The sequence below is a fragment of the Prionailurus viverrinus genome, chromosome D2 (genome assembly GCF_022837055.1).
Source record: "Prionailurus viverrinus isolate Anna chromosome D2, UM_Priviv_1.0, whole genome shotgun sequence".
NCBI lineage: Eukaryota > Metazoa > Chordata > Mammalia > Carnivora > Felidae > Prionailurus > Prionailurus viverrinus.
The window spans coordinates 52,759,582-52,772,992 of record NC_062571.1 but is presented as its reverse complement, the minus strand read 5'-3'; the positions used below and the strand labels follow the sequence as shown (position 1 = coordinate 52,772,992).

General features: G+C 37.2%; 1 protein-coding gene across 2 annotated transcripts in view; it reads right to left on the bottom strand.

The window, feature by feature from the left end:
• BTAF1 (B-TFIID TATA-box binding protein associated factor 1) overlaps positions 1 to 13,411 on the bottom strand; it is a 119,773-nt gene that overhangs the window by 89,509 nt on the left and 16,853 nt on the right. Inside the window, exons 3-4 of one of the 2 annotated variants that reach the window (XM_047825206.1) lie at positions 10,489 to 10,603; positions 6,930 to 7,076 (exon numbers count right to left, since the gene is read on the bottom strand). In XM_047825206.1, coding sequence (XP_047681162.1) covers positions 6,930 to 7,076; positions 10,489 to 10,603 — 262 coding nt within the window. The remainder of the gene's footprint in view (positions 1 to 6,929; positions 7,077 to 10,488; positions 10,604 to 13,411) is intronic. The other variant, XM_047825207.1, reaches the window with a different exon arrangement.

The window sequence follows — 13,411 nt, the reverse complement described above, 5'->3', positions numbered from 1 at the left end:
GTCTCTCTCTGCCCCTCCCCATTCACGTACTATCTCTCTCAAATATAAATAAACATTAAAAAGAAAAATAGTGTTCTCGCTAACAAAACATTCTAGGAATTTTCACTGAGATCCCACCATTGCCCCACTATCAATTATCAAGTATATATAAAAGGAGATTCATGCTTATGGAAATAAACCAATCTTATTTACTTATTCATTCATCCATTCTCCACACCCATCATGGAGCTTGAACTCACGACCTTGAGATCAAGAGTTGCATACTTGGGGCACCTGGATGGCTCAATTGGTTAAGTGCCTGACTCTTGATTTTAGCTTAGGTCATGATCTCATGGCTTGTGAGTTCCAGTCCTGCACTGGGCTCTGCGCTGGCAGTGCAGAACCTGCTTGGAATTCTGTCTCTCTCTCTCTCTCTCTCTCTCTCTGCCCCTTCTCCCCTGCTCATGTTCTTCCTCTAACATTAAAAAAAAAAAAAGAGCCTCCAGTCTTTCTAGTTTGAGGAACTAGAGGAAAAAGAGTTAAAGTTCACTATAGCCACTGAAAGGTAAAGAAAACCCAAAAAAGAGAGAGCCAGAGAGAAGACCCAAATTCTGTGAAACCTCAGCCAAAACTCTAGCTTAATTATAAACTATGTGAGCACATGGCAGACTCCAAACAGTCCAGCTAAAGCTAAAAAGTGAAGTGAGATTTGAGCTGTTGCCCATCTCAGAGGAATTGCAATTTGAGTTTCACATAATTAAATGCCTGCTAAAACAAGCAAAAAAAGAAAGAATCAAACCCAAATCTTTTTTCGAAGAATATAACGGAATCCAGCCTAAACAATATATATAGCATTTATCACGTGAGGGGCAGAATTCAAAATTAAGCAACATACAAAGAATCAAAAAATGTATCCCACTCTCAAAAAAAAATTAAGGAAGACCAACTCTGAGATGACCCAGATGTTAGAATTAGAACACATGATTTTTAAACAGCGAGTTTAATAATGGTTAATAAGGAAGATACTGTCACAATGAGAATATAGAATACCTCAATAAAGAAACAAACCATAGGGGCACCTGGGTGGCTCATTCGGTTAAGTGTCACACTCTTTTTTTTTTTTAAGTTTTTTTTTCTTAATGTTTCTTTTTAAGAGAGAGATAGACAGAGTGTGTGAGCAGGGGAGGGGCAGAGAGAGAGGGAGACACAGAATCCAGAGCAGGCTCCAGGCTCCAAACCATCAGCACAGAGCCCAACGCGGGGCTCAAACTCACAGACCGCCAAAGTCGGACACCTTGAACGACTGAGTCACCCAGGTGCCCCAGCATCTGACTCTTGGCTTTGGCTCAGGTCATGATCTCGTGCTTTGTGGGTTTGAGTCCTACATACGACTCCAAGTTGACCATAGGGAGCCTGCTTGGGATTCTCTCTCCCTCTCTGCCCCTCCCCTGCTCATGCTCACTCTCAAAATAAAAAAAAAAAAAAAATTAAAGTTAAAAAAAAAAAGAAAGAAAGAAACAGAAACTATAAAAAAGAAGCTGAAAGAACCATATACTTGTAAAGGGTGAATTATATGATGTGCAAAATATGCCAATAAAGGCATTTAAAAAAAAAAGAAAAGTAGATCTGGACTGAACTATACAGAATCTGAAATTTTAAAAATCAGAGTGGGCCTAACATCTGAATGGAAATATCAGACAAAGCATAAGTGAATTTAAAGATGAGAGGAATAAAAGTACCCAATCTGAAGAACAGGGAGGGGGGAAAAAAGACCTAAAGAAATAAAACCTGAAAATGAGGTTAAAAAAACAATTCTACTTACAATATCATTAAAAGCAAAACTTAAAACTTATACTCTGAAAACTACAAAAATCCTGGTGAAAGAAATTAAAGATCTAAGTAAATGAAAAAACATTCCATGTTCATGGATCATAACACAATTACTATCGTTAAGACTGTAATACTTCCCAAACTGATACAGAGTCACAATTCCTATCAAAATGCCAGCTGACTTTTCTGGAGACACCGAAAAACTGATCCCAAAATTCATATGGAACCAGAAACATCCATAACAATCCTGAAAAAGAAAACAAAACAAAACAAACTGGAGGTTCAAGCTTCTTGATTTTAATACTTATCACAAAGCCAAAGTAACCAGGACAATGAGATACTGGCATAAAGATAGACATCAGTGGAACAGAACTGAGAGTCCAGGAATAAAACTATAGTTCTATGGCCAATTGGTTTTCAACAATGGTGCCAACATCATTAAGTTCTGTTCAAAAAAGGTGTTGACACAACAGGTTAACTACATGCAAAATAATGAAGTTAAACCCTTAACCTCACAACACCACAAAAATTAACTCAAAATGGGTCAAATACATGATAATATAAGAGCTAAAGCTTCAAAACTCTTAGAAAAAACACAGGAGTAAATAACCTTAGATTTGGCAATAGCTTCTTAGACATGACATCAAAAATTTGAAAAAGAAAAGAAAAAGATAAGATGCACTTCATCAAAATTATTAACTTTTGTGCTTCAAAGACTATCATCTAGAAAGTAAAAAGAGAACTCGGAATGGGAGGATATGTTTGTAAGTCACCAATAGGAGATTTGTACTTAGAATATATAAAGAACTCTTACAACTCAATAATAAAAGACAAGTATCTCATTTAAAAAATAGGCAAAGGATATGAATAGACAGTTCAAAGAAGATACACAAACGGTCAATAAACACATGAAAAGATGTTCAATGTCATGAATCATCAGGAACATGCAAGTCAAAACTATAAGATATCACTTCACATTCACTAACTAGTATGGTTATAATCAGTCAGTTAAGAACAAGTGTTGGCAAGGACACGGAGAAATCAAAATCCTCATATACTGCTGATGGAATGTAAAGTGGTAGAGCAAGTTTAGAAAACAGTCTGGCATTTCCTCATATGGTAAAACATAGTTTCCACATGATCAAGCAATTTCACTCTTGGGTAGCCATACAGGAGAAAGGAAAACACGTCCATACAAAAACTTTTACAGTAAACCCCCGGATTGCGAGTAACTTGTTCTGTGAGTATTCTGCAAGACAAACATTTCTAATAAATTTTAACTTGATAAATGAGCAATGTCTTGCAATGCTAGTAGTACATGACACTGAACATCACATGATCACAAATGAGCCAAAGGCGTTCTCTGTTCTCTCTCTCTCTCTCTCTCTCTCTCTCTCTCTCTCTCTCTGCAGGATTGTGGGTGACGGCCTCCCACGCTTGGATGCTCAGTCTCAGGCTGTGGTGTTTGGCAGAAATCAGCGGGTGCAAGCCCTATGTCAGGCTCTGTGCTGACAGTTCAGGGCCTGGAGCCTGCTTGGGATTCTGTATCTCCCTCTCTCTCTGCCCCTCCCCCACTCATGCTCTGTCTCTCTCTAAAAATAAACATTGAAAAAAAAAATAAAAAAGAAATAAAGAAGAGAGTAGCTTAACACCACATCACAATGCCTATGTCATTCACCTTACTTCATCTCATCAAACAGGCATTTTATCATCTCATATCATCACAAGAAGGTGAAGTACAATACAGTAAGATATTTCAAGAGAAATTTCTATAACTTTTATTAAAGTATATTGTTATAATACTTCTATTATTAGATATTGTTGTCAACCTCTTACTATGCCTAATTCATAAACTAAACTTTATCATAGCTTTGTATGTAGAAGAAAAAATGGTATATATAGAGTTTGGTAATATCTACGTTTTCAGGCATCCACTGGAGTCTTGGAATGTATCCTTTATGGATAAGACTACTGTATAAAGTTTCAATTTTGAAACACAGAGTTCTGAAGATCTGCACAACAGTGTAAATGTACTTAATATTATTGAATTATACATTTAAAAATAGTTAAGATGTAAATTTTGTTATCTACAGTCTACCACAATTAAAAAACTGACACATCCTATAACAGGAATAAAAACTATAGAGGGAATCAAAATGAAGTACTTATACTACAAAATGGATAAACCTTGGAAACATTCTGCTAAGAAGCCAGTTGCAAAAGACCATATTTTAGATGATTCCATTGATAAGAACTGTCCAGGATAGGCAAATCTAGAGAGACAGCAAGATGCTTAGGGCCCAGAAAGGGAGGGAAGAAAGACGGGTGTAGGAGGTTGATAGCCAAAGGATACAGGGTTTCTTCTTGAGATAAGGAAAATACTCTAAAACTGACTGCACATATCTATGAATATACTAAACACCACTGAACTGGATACTTTAAAAATGAGTGAATTGTATGGTATGTGAATTATATCTCAACAAAGCTATTTTTTTAAAAATTTAAGTCTGCTCTACCTGGAGAGAAAAACACTAGGTATCCAAAAGCGAAGACTGCTGGATCACAAGTCCATGATACACAGAAGTCCAAAATCAGTCTTCTCATTTCAGGCAAAGTCCTACTGCGGAAAGTAACCCACATAACCGCAAAGGAAAATCAGACTAGCACCTATACAAATCATGTATGTGTCCTTCATATATGAGGAAACAAACAGATGAGATATTTAAAGAAAATCTAATTAGAGGATTTTAAATGAGCACTGTTGAGCATACTGTGACTTATCATCATTAAAATCCAAGTTCCCCCAAAACTGGGGTTTCCAATCCTGGTTACATATCAGAGTCACCTGTGTAGTTTTTTCTTTTAAATACAAAGACCTAGAGCTCTCCACAGACCTATTAAATCAGAATGTCTAAGGTAAGACCAAACACGTATTTTTTTAAGTGACAGGGGGGACACTGACTTTTACCCCTGGATAAGGACCAATGATCTCTGATATGATGACAATAGTAAAATTAGTAAGCTTACTGTTGAGAGAGAACTTTTTTCAAATTGGAAAGTTTTTGAAATGACTTCTACCTCCTACATTAGAAAAACTATGCTTTTCTGGAACTTAACCAAATTCTCCTTTTAATTCTCTCCAAAAATAATTAAACTACAATTGACCCTTGAATAACACACAAGGGTTAGGGACACCAATCCCCCAAGCAGTTAAAAATCTGTGTAACTTCTGAGTCCCCAAAAACTTAACTACTAATAGTCTCCTGTTGATCAGAAACCTCACCAATAACATAAACAATCGATGAACATGTACTTATATATTATACACTACATATTCTTACAATAAGCTAGAGAAAAGAAAAGTGTTATTAAGAAAATCATAAGGAGGGGTGCATGGGTGGCTCAGTAGATTGGGCCTCTGACTTTGGCTCAGGTCATGATCTAGCCATTCCACAGTTTGAGCCCTGCGTCATGCTCCTGAGAGCTGGAAGCCCAGAATCTGTTTCAGATTCTGTGTCCCCCTCTCTCCCTCGGCCCCTCCCCAATTCATGCTCGCTCGCTCTCTCTCTCAAAAATAAAAATAATAAAACCTGAAAAAAAATTAAAAATTAAAAGTCATAAGGAAAACATAATTACAGTACTGTACTATATTTATCAAAGAAAAAAACACATATAAGTGGACCCACACATTTCAAAAACCTATGTTGTTCTGAGGTCAACCAAAGATCTTTCAACAGAAACCATACTGGGGTGCCTTGTGACTCAGTTGAGGGTCTGACTCTTGACTTTGGCTCAGGTCATGATCTCGCGGTCTGTGGGATTGAGCCCCCAAATCCCTGCTTGGGATTCTCTCTCTCCTCTCTGCCCCTTTCCTGCTCCTTCTCTCAAAATAAATAAATTTTAAAAAATAAAAAAAAGGAAGAAAGAAACCATATTAAGAGTTAATAGGTATTTGTATTTTTTTTTTTAATGTTTATTTATTTTTGAGAGACAGAGCAGGGGAGGAGCAGAGAGAGAGGGAGACACAGAATCTTAAGCAGGCTCCAGGCTCTGAGGTGTCAGCACAGAGCCTGATGTGGGGCTCAAACTCAAGGACCACGAGATCATGACCTGAGCTGAAGTCGGACGCTTAACCGACTGAGCCACCCAGGCGCCCTGTTTGCCTTTTTTTTTTTTTTTAAGAGGAACAAGTGAAGATCACTTCATTAACTTAGCTAGACAGATATGCTTTGAGTAATAACTAATTTTATTAGCAACAGAAACTGTTCTCTTTTGGTCTTAGGCAAAAGAGCAACTTATTTACTTACAGAAATCCATCAAAAACATCAAGGTTTTTTCCACTCAAAGCATGAATCCTGAATGGCCAAAACATTATTTTATATCCAGATGGATTCTGTAAGTTTAAAGATAATGGGACAAGTACCAACCCAACATTTATTTTTCATTTTTAGTGTTTGCTTTGGTCACCAGCATGAGTAGATCCAATTATTTAAAATTTAAAACACATGATAAAAAAGAAAACTGTCATACAGTCTCCCAAATGTCCCGAATTGTGAAAACAGTATCACAATCTGTACTAATCCAGGCTTTTAAAATCTACTCAACTGGGAAAACCTGGGTGGCTCAGTCAGTTTTAACCATCTTGAGTTCGGCTCTGGTCATGATCTCACGGTTCATGAATGTGAGCCCCATGTTGCGGTCTGCGCTGACAGCACGGGGCCTGCTAGAGACTCTCTCTCTCTTCTTCCCTCTCTCCTCCTCTCAAAATAAATAAACTTGAAAGAAAAAAATCTATTCAACTGAGGCTCTTGGGTCACACTTTATAATTTCACTAATACATAATAAAATGCCTGTTCAAATACTAGTATGTATATATTAACAATGCACAGATATAGTACAAAGTCACTTAAAAGAAAATATTCATATGGTACATTAGGTCCAAATATTTTTGGTTATCTTCTCCACCCACAGGGCCTCCACCTCCCCAACTGCAAACTTCAGTCAATTTACATTTTGTAACATCTATGTTGATTTTGCATGGCTGATATTATAGCATGCCAAGTAATAAATTAGTCTGTACACACACATTTCAGATTTTCTTCTATCGGACTACTACATACCTGATTTTTCATCTTGTACTTCAAATTCTGCACCAGCAGATCCCAAAAGTGATGCCCCATGCTGTAACAATCTACATATATCAAATCTGTCAAAATTCAAGCGATCTGTAGCAGGTGAATCTTCCATAGCACTTTCTGAAGTAGATTCTAAATGAGGTTGAAAAATATTTAATTTGATTATAAAGTCAAAGTATAGAATGAAAGAAAACAGCATCATGTGGGGTGGTTGGGTAACATTTTAAGACAACTAAAAGGGAGAATTAAGTAGAAAAGCTACTGTGGATTTACTTACGATCAGCTCTTATTTACAAATAAACTATTTAGTTGGAGCCCCCCCACTTCTACAAACTATCAAAATGCCAGTGGGTGTAGGTATAGCTGTTTTTGACTACAAAAGCACATTATATGAAGAAATGTATCCCATATTGAAAAACTTATGCTAAATGCCATACTGTCTCCATTTACTGTTTAACAGTTTGAAAATACCAACGTAATAGCCTGAGTTCATTATAGTGCAAAATTGGAAGACAAACATATTCACATACTATATTCATATATAATAAGCTAATAAGCATCATTCCTCCCTATACCTGAGGAATATCTATGACACAAAGCAAACTATTCATTCAATAGGTCTCCTCATAATATGAGCAAATTATAATCTCCTGGTAAATTGCGAAAATCATACATCCATCTGAGGCCTAAAAGTATCCGTAAAATGTTTTGTATTCCTCCCAAAAAAGGTTATGCCATGATGAATTTGAAAATCTATTGTAACTGTTCACTGACTTAATAATTTACCTAGCAGGTATTTGCATATAATTCATCTATTAAACAAAGCATAATTGCTTTAAATTTTCCAGTGATGATAAGCAACCTTACCATAAATTTTAATGCCGGTGTAACTAATTTATTATTTTATAAAAAGAATCTGAGTTCTAATATCTCTATATACCAAAATAAGCATGGAAATAAGCTGAAAAAGAGGAAGCTCTTTTCTAGAACAAGTTATAACTTCTGGTCATGTATTTCATTTGATGAGGGAAGACAAATTAATATAATCATTCAAAATAACAGGTGCTAGGGGCGCCTGGGTGGCGCAGTCGGTTAAGCGTCCGACTTCAGCCAGGTCACGATCTCGCGGTCCGTGAGTTCGAGCCCCGTGTCGGACTCTGGGCTGATGGCTCAGAACCTGGAGCTTGTTTCCGATTCTGTGTCTCCCTCTCTCTCTAACCCTCCCCCATTCATGCTCTGTCTCTCTCTGTCTCAAAAATAAATAAATGTTAAAAAAAAAAAAATTTCAAAATAACAGGTGCTAGATAATTAAAGCAAAAATTTTAGACAAGCTAAAATGTATAATAAAAGTGAAGTTATCAAAGTGACTTGAAAATTAAAACAGGTTGCACCATATTCTCAATTAAAATGTACACCTTCACAATTTTTTTTTTATGAAATTTATTGTCAAATTGGTTTCCATACCACCCAGTGCTCATCCCAACAGATGCCCTCGTCAATACCCATCACCCACCCTCCATTCCCTCCCACCCCCATCAACCCTCAGATTGTTCTGTTTTTTAAGAGTCTCTTATGGTTTGGCTCCCTCCCTCTCTAACCCTTTTTTTTTTCCTTCCCCACCGCCACGGTCTTCTGGTAAGTTTCTCAGGATCCACATAAGAGTGAAAACATATGGTATCTGTCTCTGTATGATTTATTTCACTTAGCATCACACTCTCCAGTTCCATCCATGTTGCTACAAAGGGCCATATTTCATTCTTCTCATTGCCAAGTAGTATTCCATTGTATATATAAACCACATCTTCTTTATCCATTTGTCAGTTGATGGACATTGAGGCTCTTTCCATAATTTGGCTATTGTTAAAAGTGGTTCTATAAACATTGGGGTACAAGTGCCCCTATGCATCAGTACTCCTGTATCCCTTGGGTAATTCCTAGCAGTGCTATTGCTGGGTCATAGGGTAGATCTATTTTTAATTTTTTGAGGAACCTCCACACTGTTTTCAGAGTGTCTGCACCAGTTTGTATTCCCACCAACAGTGCAAGAGGGTTCCCGTTTCTCCACATCCTCTCCAGCATCTATAGTCTCCTGATTTGTTCATTTTGGCCACTCTGACTGGCGTGAGGCGATATCTGAGTGTGGTTTTGATATATATTTTTCTGATGAGGAGCGACGTTGAGCATCTTTTCATGTGCCTGTTGGCCATCCGGATGTCTTCTTTAGAGAAGTGTCTATTCATGTTTTCTGCCCATTTCTTCACTGGATTATTTGTTTTTCGGGTGTGGAGTTTGGTGAGTTCTTTATAGATTTTGGATACTAGCCTTTTGTCCAATATGTCATTTGCAAATATCTTTTCCCATTCCGTTGGTTGCCTTTTAGTTTTGTTGATTGTTTCCTTTGAAGTGCAGAAGCTTTTTATCTTCATGAGGTCTCAACAGTTCATTTTTGCTTTTAATTCCCTTGCCTGTGGAGATGTGTCAAGTAACAAATTTCTGTGGCTGAGGTCAGAGAGGTCTTTTCCTGCTTTCTCCTCTAGGGTCTTGATGGTTTCCTGTCTCACATTCAGGTCCTTTATCCATTTTGAGTTTATTTTTGTGAATGGTGTAAGAAAGTGGTCTAGTTTCAATCTTCTGCATGTTGCTGTCCAGTTCTCCCAGCACCATTTGTTAAAGAGACGGTATTTTTTCCATTGGATGTTCTTTCCTGCTTTGTCAAAGATTAGTTGGCCATACTTTTGTGGGTCCAATTCTGGAGTCTCTATTCTATTCCATTGATCTATGTGTCTATTTTTGTGCCAAATTTTTATTTTTTTATTTATTTATTTTTTTTTTTAATTTTTTTTTTTTCAACGTTTATTTATTTTTGGGACAGAGAGAGACAGAGCATGAACCGGGGAGGGTCAGAGAGAGAGGGAGACACAGAATCGGAAACAGGCTCCAGGCTCTGAGCCATCAGCCCAGAGCCCGACGCGGGGCTCGAACTCACGGACCGCGAGATCGTGACCTGGCTAAAGTCGGACGCTTAACCGACTGCGCCACCCAGGTGCCCCTGTGCCAAATTTTTAAAAGCATACATTCATTTTTAACTATCATTGCAGGCAGTCAGAAAAATAATTTCCACTACAAGATATCTAAAGGACACATAATTAAAGACCCCTCCAAATATCCATATATAACTGTGCTTAAATTTAAAAAATAATTACACTAGTCTCCCAGTAACAAGAGAAAACACTTTCAAATATTTACACTGCACTGATTTAGTTTCCTTTTTTTTTTTTAAGGACATAAATTCCCTGAGGGAAGCAATAATCTCCATAAATCAAGCATAGAATTAATAATTTAAAAAATATATATGAAAATATAATTTATCTAATATCTTAAAGCATGGTGAAAATCACCTTATTCAGTGTCATTTCCTGACAAAGCTGTACCTGAAAATTAAGGCTTTAAATTAAAACTGTAATTTTTAAAATAGAAAATGTATAGTATAATTAATTCTACAGTTAGATTTTTATTGCAAACTACTTTTACCACTTAAAAGCACCTTGTCGGGTTCTTGGTATTGGATTCCACTCAGGTACATTTTTCACTATAGCTTCAACAGCCTGTCCTGCTGCAATGCGGGTATCCCAATTTGTACTCCTTAAATATATCAACACCTTAAAAAATTAAAAGATACAATAGTTACTCCAAAAAATATTGTTTGTTCAAGGTAGTCAGAATAGAGAAATACAAATTTACTTGTTGTTAATTTATAGTTTAGTACTTGGGCTTTATATATAAATTATAGATATATATGTGAATACATATAAATACATACACCTTGGAATTACTGTTTACAAGATTCTATCATTCACGGGAAATATCACTACACCTTAAAAAAGGGAAACAGGAAACTTTTATTTAAAAAATACTTAAGTGTTGGGGCACCTGGGTGGCTCAGTCGGTTAAGCATCCGACTTCAGCTCAAAGTCATGATCTTGCAGTTTGTGAGTGCGAGCCCCGCACTGGGCTCTGGGCTGGAAGCTCAGAGCCGGCTTCGGATTCTGTGTCTCCCTCCCTCTCTGCCCCTCCCCCGCTCACACTCCGTGTCTCTCTCAAAAATAAATAAACATTAAAAAAAATAAATACTTAAGTGCATTTAAAAAATAACCTAGCTTTTAACATACTAAAAAGTACAATGTGTATTTTCATGACGTCCCATTACTTATTGCAAAGAGTTAAAAAACTAGTATAAAGAATAAGGGCACCTGGGTAGCTCAGTCAATTAAGCATCTGACTCGATTTCAGCTCAGGTCATGATCTCACTGTTTGTAGGATGGAGCCCCATGTCAGGCTCTGCTCTGACAGAGCCTCCTTGAGATTCTCTCCCTCTCTCTCTGACCCTCCCCTGCTCATGCTCTCTGCCTCTCTCTCACAATAAACATTTTTTAAAAACTAGCAGAAAGAATAAATGAGTTAAGCAAGATTGGAAGTTATAAAATCAATATACAAAAATTAATTGTGGGATGCCAGCGTAGCTCAGTCAGTTGAGCTTCCAACGTTTGATTTTGGCTCCTCAGGTCATGATCTCATACAGGTCACAATGTCACACTTCCTAGATCAAGCCCAGGGTCTGGGGTGTCTGGCTCTGGGGTGACAGCTCCAAGCCTGCTTGGGATTCTCTAGCTCCTTATCTTTCTGCCCCTCCCCCACTAGCGAGGGCATACACTCTGTCTCTCAAAGTAAATAAACATTAAAAAAATGAATTGCATTGCAATACACTTTCAATAAACAACTTGAAAATAAAAATTTTTAAATCACATTGTGTTTTTTTTTAATTTTTTTTTTAAAGTTTATTTATTTTTGAGACAGAGAGAAACAGAACATGAATGAGGGAGGGTCAGAGAGAGAGAGGGAGACACAGGGAGGGTCAGAGAGAGAGAATCTGAAACAGGCTCCAGGCTCTGAGCTGTCAGCACAGAGCCCAACGCGGGGCTTGAACTCACGAACTGCGAGATCATGACCTGAGCCGAAGTCAGACGCTTAACTGACTGAGCCACCCAGACGCCCCTGTTTTTTTTTTTTTTTTAAAGAGAGAGTCTACCCACACGAACTGGGGAGGGGCAGAGGGAGAGAGAAACTTAAGCAGGCTTCATACTGAGCACAGAGCCCTGTTGGGGCTGTAGAGATCCCACAACCGTGAGATCATGCATGACCTGAGCCAAAATCAACAGTTGGACACTCAACTGACTGAGCCACCCAGGCCCCTAAAAATCTCATTAATAATAGCATCAAAAAGTATAAAATACTTAAAAATAAACTTAATCCTTAGATCAGTTTTCTAGGTGTGCAGGATGGTTTAGTGTTGGTCTGGCTCTGTTTCATGGACACGAGACACACAAAAAACTTCCATGCTGTTCCACCATCTTGGCTCCCTCCTTAAAAATAAACTTAAAATGCAAGACTCATATACCGAACATTACCAAAAAATTCAAAATAGCATCAAAAGAAATCAAATAAAATCTAAATACGGTAAACAGAAAGACACCTCATGTTCATGGATATAAAGATTTAATACTGTTGGGGCGCATGGGTGGCTCAGCTGGTTAAGCATCTGGCTCTTGATTTCAGTTCAGGTCATGATCTCATGGTTCATGAGTTCGAGCCCCACATCAAGGTTGACAACGCAGAGCCTGCTTGGGATTCTCTTCCTCTTTCTCTGCCCCCACCTGGCTCATGAACACACATGCTCTCTCAAAATAAATAAACTTTAAAACAAAGAAAAAGATTTAATATTGTTAAGATAGTAATACTCCTGAAATTGATCTACTTATTCAACAAAATTCCTATCAAAATCCCAGCTGATATTTTTGCAGAAATGGGCAAGTTGATCCTAAAATTTATATGGAAATGCAAGGGACCCAGAATCACCAAAACAATCTTGAAAAAGAATAATAAAGTTGGTATATTCACACTTCTTGATCTCAAAACTTGCTACAAAGTGGTAGTAATCAAGACAGTGTGGTACTGGCAAAAGGACAGGTATACAGATCAATGGAAAAGAACTGAGAGTCTAAAAATAAAATTGTGTCTATGGTCAACTGACTTTTAAGAAGAATGCCAAGACAATACAATGGAGAAAGAAGAGTTTTTTCCACAAATGGTGCTGGGGCAATAAAATGATGACTGAACACCTACCTTATCCCATACACAAAAATTAACTCAAAATGAGCCATAAATCTAAAAATAACAGCTAAAACTATACAATTCTTAGAAGAAAATACAGAGGTAAACCTTTGGGACCTTGGATCAGGCAAGATTTCTTAGACTGATCCCCAAAGCACAGAGATATGGAAAAAAAAAGGATAAATATGACTTCATCAATATTAATAACTTTTGTACTTCAAAGGATACACTTAAGAAAGTGAAAACACACACAAAAAAAAAAAAAAGAAAAGAAAAGAAAAGAAAGAAAGAAAGAGAAA